At 45.9% G+C, this 14705-nt stretch overlaps 1 protein-coding gene across 1 annotated transcript in view; it reads right to left on the reverse strand.

The window, feature by feature from the left end:
• Positions 1 to 14705, reverse strand: part of slc2a3a (solute carrier family 2 member 3a) — a 42082-nt gene that overhangs the window by 7614 nt on the left and 19763 nt on the right. The window contains exons 5-10 of the mRNA XM_084326775.1: positions 13210 to 13450; positions 8410 to 8572; positions 4050 to 4237; positions 1368 to 1472; positions 752 to 850; positions 66 to 269 (exon numbers count right to left, since the gene is read on the reverse strand). Of these exons, the coding sequence (XP_084182901.1) occupies positions 66 to 269; positions 752 to 850; positions 1368 to 1472; positions 4050 to 4237; positions 8410 to 8572; positions 13210 to 13450 (1000 nt within the window). The remainder of the gene's footprint in view (positions 1 to 65; positions 270 to 751; positions 851 to 1367; positions 1473 to 4049; positions 4238 to 8409; positions 8573 to 13209; positions 13451 to 14705) is intronic.

Consider the following 14705-nt stretch of genomic DNA (forward strand, 5'->3'; position numbering starts at 1 on the left):
GAGACAAGGAGACTAAAGAGGAGAGACCAGAGGAGACCAGACCAGAGAAGAACCCCTTTCCTTACCACTAGGTAAGGGAAGCTCATTCCAACCAGGAAGTTGGCCGTCCAATTGGAGCAGCCGGCCACAGCCATGGCTGCAGGGCGGGGCCCCTGGGAGAACAGCTCGGCCACGATGAACCAGGGGATGGGACCGGGACCCAGCTCGAACATCGCCACGAAGCCCATCACCGCACCGATCGCCATGTAACTCATAGCCGGGACGTTGTTCTGAGAGGGGGGGGGGGGGGGGGGGGGGAGGAGAGAGAGAGGGGGGGGGGGGGGAGAGGGAGTGAGAAAGGGAGAGAGAGAGAGGGACAGAGAGAGAGTGAGAAAGGGAGAGAGGGAGTGAGAGAGAGTTAGAGAGAGGGGGGGTAGGGGGGAGAGAGTGAGAGAGGGGAGGAGAGAGAGAGAAAGTGAGAGAAAGAGAGAGATGGAGTGATAGTGAGAGAAAGAGAAAGAGAGAGAAGAGCGAAAGAGAGAGAGAGAGGGGGGGGGTAGGGGGAGAGAGAGTGAGAGAGTGAGAGAGAGGGGGGGAGAGAGAGAGAGAAAGTGAGAGAAAGAGAGAGATGGAGTGAGAGTGAGACAAAGAGGAAATTATGATGTACAGATGAATATTCATTGACTGATTTAGACATGGTGTAATGTGATGCTAGTGACCACAGATAAACATAATGATGACATCACAGCCGGCTCTGACAGCTGTCACTCACAAAGTAGAGGGAGATAGTCATGAGCACGGCGCTGACGGACATTCCAGCCAATCCCACGAGGTGTAGAGTCCTTCGTCCCGCCCTCTCCACCAGGAAGAGCTGATGGACAGGAGGGTGAGAGGAATTAATCTACTACTGGCAGACACACACACATAAACACCACACCCAAACACACACCTACACTCAACATATGAACTTGCCACGCTCACGCACACACACACGAGCGGCGCGCGCGCACACACACACACACACACACACACACACACACACACACACACACACACACACACACACACACACACACACACACACACACACACACACACACACACACACACACACACACACACACACACACACACACACACACACACACACACACACACACACAGTACTAATTAATAAAATGTTTACTTTACTTTATACTTTATTTCAACTCATAAATGAATTTAGGGCATGCCTCATTTCCAATGACATTGAGCGTACAAACATAATAAATACATGATAAATACAATGAATATACAATAAACAATACAATAAGTGCAATCAGAACAGCGTTTGTCCAACCAATTAAAACAGTCCCAGATTACGGTGGAATGGTTGGTGAAATACTCACAGACACAATAGTGAACAGCACGTTGACGATACCAGCTCCGATGGTGGCATAGATGGGCTGCTTCACACCAGCTGACTTAAAGATACCTGTGGAATAATAAAACACCTGAGAGAGGGGGGGGGGGAGAGAGGGAGAGAGGGGGGGGGGGGAGAGAGAAAGAGAGGGGGGGAGGGAGAGAGAGAAAGAGAGGGGGGAGAGAGAAAGAGAGGAGGGGGAGAGAGAGGGGGGATAGAGAGAGAGGGGAGAGAAATAGAGGGGGGATGGAGAGAGGGTGGAGAGAGAGAGAAAGAGAGGGGGAGAGAGAGAGGGGGGAGAGAGAGAGAGAGAGGGGGGAGAGAGGAGGGGGGAGATAGGGGGGGAGAGAGAAAGAAGGGGGAGAGAGAGAGATAGAGAACGAGTGGGGAGAGAGAGAGAGAGGGGGGGAGAGAGAGAGAGAGAACTTGAGAACAGACTCTGTCTGACTCTTAACACATTCCCGGCCAACCACGTATATATCACGCTAATTATCGTGGTGGGCATTCAGGGGGCGGGCTGCTAACACGTGTTATGTCGTGGCTGGCATTCAAAGTGTTAATAATAAACACTGTTAGGACTATCTGACTCTTAATAATAAACACTGTTAGGACTATCTGACTCTTAATAATAAACACTGTTAGGACTCTTTTTGCATCCTTGTCTTCTTAAAAGTTGACCTTTTTGGTGTCACAAAGATAAAAAAAAATTGCATTTGTATTCATTATACATTTGTTTTGGTGGGAAAGCAGCTCGTGGCAGTGTTTCCAGATGAAGTCGTCTCCACGTTTAAACAGCCGTCTGCCTCACAGTTGATTCTCGCACGCGTTTCACAACAGGAAGTGACCTCGTCACGCCGGCGGCTGAGGATTCCATATGGCCGTCAAATCATGATCGTAATCCGTCACATAATCCTCTCCTACACTGTGCCATCATGTGAAGTCACACTAAACACACTTAAATACGCCATTCAGTGGCAGAACGCAGATGAAATTCAAAGCCTCTCTCACATGTTGTAGTGTGTGTCCTTCACTACCGTGTGTACAGTATGTGTATCTGTTCTCTCGTACACAGCCTCCTCTCTCACATGTTGTAGTGTGTACAGTATGTGTTGTTGTTGTTGTTGTTGTTGTTGTTGTTGTTGTTGTTGTTTGTACAGTATGTGTTGTTGTTGTTGTTGTTGTTGTTGTTGTTGTTGTGTGTACAGTATGCGTTGTTGTTGTTGTTGTTGTTGTGTGTACAGTATGTGTTGTTGTGTGTACAGTATGTGTTGTGTGTATTTTATTTTGAAAGAAGAGTCTATTTTACTCTTTTATAACTTTTTATTACAGGTTCTAAACTGTAAGGTATTGAACTGTGTGGATATCAAGGCGGGAAGAAAGACTGTCAGGCTTTAAAACTGTGTGGGGCCCCAGGCCTAGAGCTGTGTGGGGGCCCCAGGCCTAGAGCTGTGTGGGGCCCCAGGCCTAGAGCTGTGTGGGGGCCCCAGGCCTAGAGCTGTGTGGGGCCCCAGGCCTATAACTGTGTGGGGGCCCCAGGCCTAGAGCTGTGTGGGGGCCCCAGGCCTATAACTGTGTGGGGGCCCCAGGCCTAGAGCTGTGTGGGGGCCCCAGGCCTATAACTGTGTGGGGGCCCCAGGCCTAGAGCTGTGTGGGGGCCCCAGGCCTATAACTGTGTGGGGCCCCAGGCCTAGAGCTGTGTGGGGGCCCCAGGCCTATAACTGTGTGGGGGCCCCAGGCCTAGAGCTGTGTGGGGGCCCCAGGCCTAGAACTGTGTGGGGGCCCCAGGCCTAGAGCTGTGTGGGGGCCCCAGGCCTATAACTGTGTGGGGGCCCCAGGCCTAGAGCTGTGTGGGGGCCCCAGGCCTATAACTGTGTGGGGGCCCCAGGCCTAGAGCTGTGTGGGGGCCCCAGGCCTATAACTGTGTGGGGGCCCCAGGCCTATAACTGTGTGGGGCCCCAGGCCCAGAGCTGTGTGGGGGCCCCAGGCCTAGAACTGCGCCCTGAGAGGGAGGTTTGCCCTGAGAGGGAAGGGGAGGTTTGCCCTGAGAGCAAGGTTCGCCCTGAGAGGGAGGGGGAGGTTTGCCCTGAGAGGGAGGTTTTCCCTGAGAGGGAGGGGGAGGTTTGCCCTGAGAGGGAGGGGGAGGTTTGCCCTGAGAGGGAGGTTTGCCCTGAGAGGGAGGTTTTCCCTGAGAGGGAGGGGGAGGTTTGCTCTGAGAGGGAGTTTGCCCTGAGAGGGAGGTTTGCTCTGAGAGGGAGGTTTTCCCTGAGAGGGAGGTTTTCCCTGAGAGGGAGGGGGAGGTGTTGCTCTGAGAGGGAGGTTTTCCCTGAGAGGGAGGTTTTCCCCTGAGAGGGAGGGGGAGGTTTGCTCTGAGAGGTGAGGAGTTTTCCCTGAGAGGGAGGTGGAGGTTTGCCCTGAGAGGGAGGTTTTCCCTGAGCGGAGGTTTGCCCTGAGAGGGAGGTTCGCCCTGAGAGGGAGGTTCGCCCTGAGAGGGAGGGGGAGGTTTGCCTGAGAGGGAGGTTTGCCCTGAGAGGGAGGGGGAGGTTTGCCCTGAGAGGGAGGTTTGCCCTGAGAGGGAGGTTCGAAGGGTCAAAGTGGGTATCAAACAGGAGGGAAGACTGTCAGGTTTTAAACTGTGGATGTGTGTGTGTGAGAGAGTGTGTGTCCTCACAGCGTTGATCCCCGACAGCTGCTGAGAGAGCTGCAGCATGACGGCTATGAGCAGCGGCTGGCGGTAGCTCTGCGTGCGGAACAGCTCCGGGATGGTGACCTGCTTCTCCACCGCCATCTTGGCGCTCTCCTCCTTCATCTCCTGCATCTCTTTACTGACGTCCTCAGTGCCGCGCAGACGCACCAGGGCTGGGGGGGGGGGGGGGGGGGGGGGGCAGGGTGTTAGATTAGTGTGTTGGTCAACATCCTGTTAGATTAGTGTTGGTCAACATCATGTTAGATTAGTGTTGGTCAAAATCATAAACATTATCAACATCATCAACATCATCACAACAACACCAGAGATCTCAATATAACGAGAAAATATCTCAATATAACAAGAAAATATCTCAATCTTTAGTTTAGTTTTACAACTGAATCTTTTTTTATATTTTATAATAAAAGTAACAGTAGTACTACTTGGGCGCTATACAGAAGTAGTAATGGTAGGAATAACAGTAGTACTTGACATTTAGGGAACCCAGATCAGATAAAGGGGTTATGGTTAAGGTTGAGGTTATGGTTATGTTATAGTTATGGTTATGTAACTGTTAAGGTTATAGTTATGGTTATGTTATGGTTATGGTTATGTTATGGTTAGTGCTTGTACCCTTGCGGGCCTGCTCCTCCTGGTTGAGGTTATGGTTATGTTTATCGTTATGGTTATGGTTGAGGTTATGGTTGAGGTTATGGTTATGGTTGAGGTTATGGTTGAGGTTATGGTTATGGTTATAGTTATGTTATAGTTAGGGATGCACCAAATATTCGGCCACCGAAAACTATCGGCCGAAAATGGTTAAAAAGGGCACTTTCGGCTTTCGGCCGAAAGAGTTTTAGCACCGAAAATATATCACAGAATGTCAAATAACGTGTTGTTGTGATGACGTAATCAAAACGTGGCTACAGACTTTGCGCAACGTGTACCGTGAGCAGCTTGGCAGCTCTTCCTGCATTCTACAGCCTGTGATAACTCCTCTTGTCTTGGGAGTTGCGCTGTTTCTATGTAAACTCCGCGAGCAACGCATCCAATAAATGCGTCTTTAACATGCTTTATATCCTCGTCATTACTATATGCCCGTCGCAGTTAAAAACCTTTTTAACTAACGTTAGCGTTAAGCTAGCTAACAACCTTCCATTCGTCTTTCACTCTCTTAAGCTACGTCATCCCCCGCTAAGAGTCACGGGAGATGTAGTAAATACAACAGTCCTTCCATGTAGGCTAGAACGCCGTAAATTATGACTCAGTAACCACTACAGTAACGTCATTAAGTCTGCTATAAGCTATTTTCCCTCTCGTGTGTGTGTTAGTGATGTTAAGATTCACCGATTCGCATCGGTGCACCGGCATAAACGTTCACGATGCGAGTGCACCGGTGGAATACGTGCGCATCGGCTAGAATTCAGGTTGAACTCGCGATGCATCTGTTGTTAGCGTCTTTGCATCGGTCAAAACCGATTCATTCATATAATTTCCTCTCATCCACTTCTGTCAGCAGTGCACTGCACACAGCAGATACTATCTTTGCTTCGCTACTACAGAATGCGAGAGCCACGTCACCAGGGGTGTAAAGTACTTGAGTAATTGTACTTCGTTACAATACTTAAGTACTGTTTTGGGGGATTTGTACTTTACTCGAGTATTATTAGGTTTGTATACTTGTACTTTAACTCAATTACATTTCAGAGAAAAAAAACATACTTTTTACTCCTTACATTTAAAATGCAGACCTACAAAGTACAAAGTACAAATCTTGCAGGTCCAACAATTTTAATTAGTATATTTGTTTCTCTGGCCGAACTAACGTTAACGCTATTAATCCTGCGGCCGAACTTTATTTAAAAACAGCCAATCAAATCCCCATCAATGGAAAATGTACCTGCCCATACCCATGCTGATTGGTCCTTGTGCTAGAAAAGCAGGGATCTAGAAAGCAGGGATCTAGAAAGCAGGGATAGTAGCCGCTGGCTAACGTTAGCCAGTTAGCCGTTCAGCTAACGCTAAACTACAGTATCTAACTAACTAGCGTGGCTCTGCAACACCAGTTCCATTAGTGAGGAAATGGGGGGGGGGGGGGGTATATTGACGACGCTTGACAACAGGTTCAAAGATAACTTCACATTTATTGGCAATTCGTTTCTTTATATCGCTTCCTCCCGGTTAAAACTGTGTTGTTGACAAAATGCCATCATGGTGTGGTTAGCTACGGAGCATCAGAAAGCTCAAACTCAAACTCGCACTCACTCTCGCTCTCTCTCTTTCTCTCTCTACGTTCAATGATTTAAAGTGGCCAAACGTTACAATATAAATACTAACTGGATAGTTGATGATAAACATTTAATTTCATTATCTGAAATATTATAAAAATCATTAAGTCTGCTATAAGCCATTATCCCTTTGTGTGTGATTATTATTGTCTCACAGTAGTGTGTATATATACATTGTGTGTGTTTTTAGCTAAAGTGGATAGAAAACACAGTACTGTGAAAAAGTCTTAGGCACCCAAGAGTTTTTATATAAATTGTCTTACAGTAGATTATTTTATTTTTAATAATAATATAAGCTGCATATAAGGAATACAACCAAATCCTCTGTCATACCATAACATTTTATCATTATTTTGCATCGTGTTGAATCGCATCGTATCGCCCCGAACCGCATTATGTTGAATCAAATCGTATCGAATCGTATCGTATCTCAACAGGGGTGAATCGTATCGCATCGTAGGGCTGGGCGATATGGCCAAAAATGATATCGCGATAACGATATCGAATATCACTCGATATTATCGATATTGTTTTTTTTTTTTTTTATCCACTTTTTCTCCCATTTTCTATATTTTTCTCCCATCCCAATTTCGTATCATCCAATTCAACCCTCCCCTGTCACGGACGCTGTTTCTTGCCTCCCACAAGCCGGCTGCAATGTGGACTAAGTCATACATAGCACAAGTCCCCTCCGGTACTTGAGGTAACAGCAGTCGCATCTTTTCACCTGCGCAGCTCGATCTCTCAGTGGCGAGGAGTAACGCGTGGGAGGCTCACGCTGCCCCCGACACGTTTTTTTTGTGCAGCAATTTTTTGTCGTTGCCGCCATCTTTAGTGTTACATCCCCTCACACTCCAGTTCTCAGGCTGCAGCTGGTTTGAAAGTGAAAGTAAACCGGCTTCTCTGCTGGCTGTGGCTCCAGGGGAGTTGAACAGTTCTGGCTCTGCTAGTTTCTTTTCTATCTTTTGGCGCTTTTTTGGTGGACAAACCACCGCACATGTGCACCGTGACTCGTGACTGGAGTCTAGCTCTGCTAGCACACATAGCCTACTGTGTACAGATGGTTTCAAACTGTATTTTAAATTAGAAAGCAAACAAAATAAATGGACAAGAGAAAAATAAATCTCAATTTGGTCAGTATTGGTCACACATTTCTTTTTCTTTTTTTTTAAGAAATTCTATATATTTTCGATTATTAAAATATATCGCGATAATTATCGTTATCGTTATATCGCCCAGCCCTATCGCATCGCATCGCCCGGTGCTTCAAATGTATTGTTAATGTATCGTATCGTTGGCACCTTATCGAGATGCACATCACATCGGCCTCAGTGATGGAGATGCACATCCCTAGTGTGTGTGTGTGTCTTTATGCAGATCTTTATGCAGTTTTAAAGCACCTTGGCTCTGTTCTGAATGCACTTTGTTGTAGTTATCCTACAGAAAAAAGAAAATGCACTTGACTTTAACCCATTACCTGCCAAAATCGCTGTTCAGCGTTATTGCCCGCCATGCGTTGTCTGCCAATATCGCTGTAAAGCGTGTTTCAAGTTCATATTTCATATTTTCGTCATGGAATTCATATTTCACCCACGGAGCCTTGTCATATGCTGCGGGAGCCATCACAACTCTGCAACGCTTCAATACCGCCACCTGGTGGCCGATCGGCGAGTTGCCAAACCGGAAATGCCCGTTTCAGCTCGGTTGAGGTTATGGTTATGGTTAAGGTTATAGTTATGGTTGAGGTTATGGTTATGTTATGGTTATATTATGGTTATGTTATGGTTATGGTTATGTTATGTTATAGTTATGTTATGGTTATGGTTATGTTATGGTTATGTTATGGTTATGTTATGGTTATGGTTATGGTTATGTTATGGTTATGGTTGTGGTTATGGTTGAGGTTATGGTTGAGGTTATAGTTATGGTTATGGTTACGGTTATGTTATGGTTATAGTTATAGTTATGGTTATGGTTATAGTTATGGTTAAGGTTGAGGTTATGGTTATGTTATGGTTATGGTTATGTTATGGTTATGTTATGGTTAGTGCCCTCACCCTTGCGGGCCTGCTCCTCCTGGTTGAGGTTGATGAGCAGGAAGCGGGGGCTCTCGGGGCAGAAGGGCAGCAGGATGCACTGCAGCACCGCGGGGGCGACGGTCAGGGCCAACAGCAGGGGCCACAGCTTATCTGAGCCCAGCAGGTTCTCCAGACCAAACACCTTATAAAAGACAAGACAAGACAAGACAAGACAAGACAAGACAAGACAAGACAAGACAAGACAAGACAAGACAAGACAAGACAAGACAAGACAAGACAAGACAAGACAAGATAAGATAAGATAAGATGATATAAGATAAGACAAGACAAGATAAGATGATATAAGATAAGATAAGACAATACAAGACAAGATACCATGATATAAGACAAGATACGATAAGATAAGATACGAAAAGATAAGATAGGAAAAGATAATATAAGATATGATAAGAAAAGGATAAGATAAGATACGATAAGATAAGACAAGATAAGATCATTTAATGGGTCTCATTCACCAACGGACTTAAGACAAAAGATCAGACACATTTTTGTCCTAGCGCCACTTAACACTTTGGTTGCCTAAGGTTAAATTAATGATATACCATAGATTGCCAGCGCTATTTGTCTATGGAGAAAGTCCCCTTCTTTGCAGGGCTATAACTTTTTTAATTCTATTGCTACATTGCCATTATTAGGGCCCATTCAAAGTCCTATATGTATTGTTCATTGTGTAGCAACGTTAAACTTTTTCATTCACATATTCATAGTAAAGTATGGTCTAATGTATAAGTATGTTTTCATCTCTTTCTGCAGCTTTCTCCAGAACGTGATATATAGCCCCAAATGCATTATATTGATGATGAAATACAGTTTGATGGCAATCGGGGCGATATAAAAAATTCCAACTAGACGTACTTCTAGAAGTTACTACACGTCATCTGATGTTGACCGGATGGGCGAGGGGGCGTTTATAATTCCGTGGGCAGCGTTATACCAATCATCTAATGTGGGTCAAATGTTCATCATAGCAGTTAGTGTCGAACACGGTAATATTACACGCTAAAACTCACCCCAGTCTCCGCGGGCCGTTGGGCGATCAGCGTGGGGTAGACAGTTTTCCATTATGGGATGTTGAAATAGTCGGTCCATTTCCAGGTTGTATAATAATATATACGTCCAAATCATGTTGTTTTTTCGAGTTATTTGCAGCGATCGATGTTCACTGTGTGAAGACGGAGTCTCTCTAACATTAGCGAGTGCCCGGACCCCATATGGAGTGAGTCCTACCGGGTTAAAGGTTGACATCCGGTTTCGATCTGCCGATCGGCCACCAGATGGCGGTCTTGAACCGCTAGAGGATTGAGAGGAGATCACACTTGTGTCTCAGGCCAGCGGAGGGACATTATGGATCAGATCGCAGATTTTTGAAATATTGATATAAAGACGACGTAAAACGTCCCCCGGCAACTTTAGCATCGCCAGCAAAGACGTCTAAAGACGCCCCCTGGCAGTCAAAGTGTTCATTTTCGGGCCGATTCTGGGATTCGCCAACGGTCCCTTCTCCTGGATTCGGTCCTAACTAAAAGCAGGATTTAGGAGCGCTGAAGAGCAGTCGTAAGTTGACAGACTGGTGTGCACCGTGTTCTTAACACTTTCTGCGCCATCCACATATATATATATACGTGTTTGCTCGCCAACCGCTCAGCACCAAAAAACGTATATAAGAACATATATAAAAATGTCGTTTTTGCTTTTTTTCGATTTTAATATTCTATTCAATGTCATGGACCTGTATGTTGCCGTTAAAAGGCATACTGGGACCCAGAGGGTGCAGTACCGGCCAGATCCTGCTAGGTGGCAGTATCGAGAGTGCAGTAACCCCTGCTCCAGACCGTGTGTTACATTTAAACCCCACCGGGCGGAGATGTTTAGTCCAGGGAAGCCTAGAGGTTCATTCGTTCACATTGAAACGTGTCCAGGATACTCGATGCATGTGTTGTGCCGGATTATGTCGTGGACCAGATGGACACCAATATTGGAAATCGCGATCAAACAATTGGAATATTCTTTTTGGAATACCCCCGATCAAAGGTAAGGACTATCTGACGTCAATTCCAGCTTGATCGTACAATGTTTTCATATCGATCCAGCTGATCAGCATGTGTGGTGTTCAATACGAATGCCGTTACTGGCCATCAAAGCATAAAAAATACGCCCCCCCCCCCCTTCATGCATTCATGATGAAACATAATAGCTATTATATACTTTTCCTTTTTATGTTTTTGTAGATTTTTTACAGATTTTTGCTACCGGGCAGTCCAGTAGAGAGAGAGAGGGAGGAGGAATGGGAGATAGACCGGGGAAGACATTCGGCAAAGATCACCGGGTGCGGGAGTCGAACCCGGGTCGGCCGTGTTGCACCGTAGTGCTGTATGCGGTGCGCCACTCGGGCGGGCGCCCCCTATTATATACATTTGATTTGGAAATAGTAGCGTGTCCAGGCAAGAAACGCCAACGCTTATAGTAGAATTCACGTAGCGCCCTATAACTCAGCTTTTCAGGAATGATCCCCGATCAGTCCTAAACTATACAATATTCACCACGGGATAACGCGTTTTTTTTGCATGTTCGACGGAAGAAAGTCACTGTCAAATTACCATAGTATTGTCTCCATAGCTATAATATAGAATATAGATATAGCTCTACAAACAAGGTGACACACGTCACGCACCCCTATCTTTAAAGCATGGCCTAGCTAGAACAGGATAAGGATAATGGCCGGCGCTGAATGAGTTAAGGGCTTTATTTGGGAGGAATCATGGTGATTTCGTTCATGTCAACTCTACAGACATACTTGGAATTAAATAATAATAATAATAAATATGACAATATTTGTATGATAAAAAATTATGTTTACCATTTACAGTCATGCCTCAAAAAGAAAAACACTACACCAACACTGCAAATGACAGTGGATAAATAAATAAGAACTAAAGCTAATCGCGTGCATATATCTATAGTGGAATAGACTGTATAGTGTATTGCGCACTCCTGGCCACCTGTTCAGCGCACGCACGCACGCACGCACGCACGCACACACACACACACACACACACACACACACACACACACACACACACACACACACACACACACACACACACACACACACACACACACACACACACACACACACACACACACACACACACACACACACACACACACACACACACACACACACACACACACAGTAGCCTATAGTAGTAATGAATGAACAGTAGGCTTATATTATTCGAATGACTTGTTTTATTAGATCACATGCACTGCCCTACAGTAGTACAGTACGTACAGTACACATCTTAGCGTGACATCTCCACAGAATCGGGTGTGAGCGGACCGGACTCGCTAAGATGTGTACTGTACGTACTGTACTACTATAGGGCAGCGCAGTATCTGTGATCTCCTAATAAAACAAGAAAAATCTGATTCTGATTCTGATTTACTGTTACATTTGCACTCTGGTTGGATGGCAAACTTATTTTTGTTGTACTGTGCTTGTGCTGCATGATGACAGTACATTTGAATGTAATGTATGTATGTATGTATGTATGTAATGTATGTATGTATGTATGTATGTCACCTATCTCTCCATCAGTAGTAATGAACACAGAGGAAGTAATGCATGTATGTATGTATGTATGTATGTAATGTATGTATGAATGTATGTATGTATGTATGTATGTATGTATGTATGTATGTATGTATGTATGTATGTATGTATGTATGTATGTATGTATGTATGTATGTATGTATGTATGTATGTATGTATGTATGTATGTATGTATGTATGTATGTATGTATGTATGTAATGTATGTATGTATGTATGTATGTCACCTATCTCTCCATCAGTAGTAATGAACACAGAGGAAGTAATGTATGTATGTGTGTGTAACCGGTCTTATTTGACATGCCCCGAGTGAGAGTTGAACCCCGGTCTCCCGTGCCACGGGCGGCATCACAGACCACAAGGTATAGTGGTCTGTGATGCCGCCCGCGGCACGGGAGACCGGGGTTCAACTCCCACTCGTGGGCATGTCAAAATAAGACCGGTTACAGTGGTGCCGTGACCCGGATGCCCTGGGTGGAGTGAGTTTAGGGGGGTGAGTGTAACGGAGGTGCCGCGTGTCTATCCACAGTCACAATGGACTGTGTGTATAGTGAAGTGGCTGTGGACGTTAAGCGGTACTGCAAGTAAACTCACTCCCCAGAGGCATCCAGACCCATTAGCAAGAAGTGAATTCACCTCTTGGTATAGTGGTCTGCGATGCCGCCCGCGGCGCGGGAGACCGGGGGTTCAACTCCCATTCAGGGCATGTCAAAATAAGACCGGTTACATATTATGTATGTATGTATGTATGTCACCCATCTCTCCATCAGTAGTAATGAACACAGAGGAAGCTGAAGTCGCCTATTCTCAGTCCTTGCCCCACAATGGTGGAATGAACTACCCACCCCAGTTAGGACAGCCGAAACACGTCCAATCTTTCGCCGTCGTCTAAAGACTCACTTCTTCAACCATTATCTGAATTAAAAAAAAATTATAATAATATCTAACCCTAACTAACCTTACTGTCATGCACTTGTCCTAATAAACTAACCTACTACACTGTAGCACTCAACACTTGAACATTGTTGCTCAGCTGATAGAGTTGTGCCCTTCCTGATGGCTTGTCGTACAGAACTTGTAAGTCGCTTTGGATAAAAGCGTCAGCTAAATGACTAAATGTAATGATGTAATGTAAATGTAAGCTGACCTGGGCGATCAGGATGCCCACCACCACGCCCAGCTGGTGCAGGGTCCCGAAGGCCCCGCGGAGCGGCGTGGGGGACACCTCCCCGATGTACATGGGGGTCAGGCCGGTGAAGAGGCCGCAGAACAGACCGATGACCAGGCGGCCGGCGATCACCATCTCGTAGGATGAACAGATGGTGGAGAAACCCATCAGGAGGCCGCCGATCACAGCCAGGACGTTCACCAGGAACATGGAACGACGTCTGAGGAGGGATGGAGAGAGAGAGAGAGAGAGAGAGAGAGAGAGAGAGAGAGAGAGAGAGAGAGACACACACACATGTTGGATTATGTAATTGGTTTGTCATGACCCATTGTGAAACAAAAGAAGAACCGCAAACTTAAAAAAAAAAATAAATTGCCATTGATTTATTTATTTTTTGTCAGACTTGGATCTTTCCCAAACGTAGGGTCGCGGACCCGTTTTTATTGGGTCCCCAATTGGCAGAGTAAAATGCATAACAATCAGGCACGTTGGAAGGTGGGGTGTGGCAGCTTCAGTTACTGCACAAAAGTTAAACGGTATTTTTATATACTGTAATATATAATATAAGTTATACGTTTATCCTGCTCAAAGCACTTGACTTCACCATTACACTGACACACTTGTAAATATGTAAATTCTTGTTAGATTGCCCGACTGTATTATTTTCCTCGCTGTGTGAAAAACTACAGAACTTTGCGTCTGAGGGGAGTGGCCACTGGCTGAGTGCTCTCTGTCTCGCGTGCCGGAGAGGAGAAGCACAGACAACATGAGAGAGGAGAGATGAGACGCACCTAAATCCATTGCGGGGTGAAGATTTGCCGCAAAACATTAATATCTTCGGAACCGTGTGTGTTAAATTGTATCTGAATCGGGAGATGATCTTCTCTCGTCACAATTGAAATTGTATTTCTCCGTCACGCAAAAGCTGGCTGGCAGGCTCATTGAATAATATACACGCTCCGAAAGTATGTACGGAGATGATTGTGAGATGATTGTGGACTTCAGGAGGTCGGGGGTCAAGGACTACAGCCCCCTCAGCATCGACGGGGCACCGGTTGAGAGAGTCAACAGCTTTAAGTACCTCGGAGCCCACATATCCGAGGACTTGACATGGACCACACACATTGACAGTGTTGTGAAGAAGGCACGACAACGCCTCTACTTCCTCAGGCGACTAAGGAAGTTCCAAGTCAGTCAGAAGATCCTTAAGAACTTCTACTCATGTACAATAGAGAGCATCTTGACTGGCAACATCACCTCCTGGTTTGGGAATAGCACTGCACAAGACCGAAGCAGACTACAAAGAGTGACACGTTCAGCCGAACGCACAATTGGAGGGGGGCTCCCCACCCTCCAGAACATTTACAACAAGCGTTGCAGGGGCAAGGCTAAGAGAATCATTAAAGACTCCAGTCACCCGAACAACTGCCTCTTTGAACTGCTGCGGTCAGGCAAGCGATACCGGAGTCTCAAGG

Source organism: Notolepis coatsorum, assembly GCF_963971535.1.
Source record: "Notolepis coatsorum genome assembly, chromosome: 13".
Classification (NCBI taxonomy): domain Eukaryota; kingdom Metazoa; phylum Chordata; class Actinopteri; order Aulopiformes; family Paralepididae; genus Notolepis; species Notolepis coatsorum.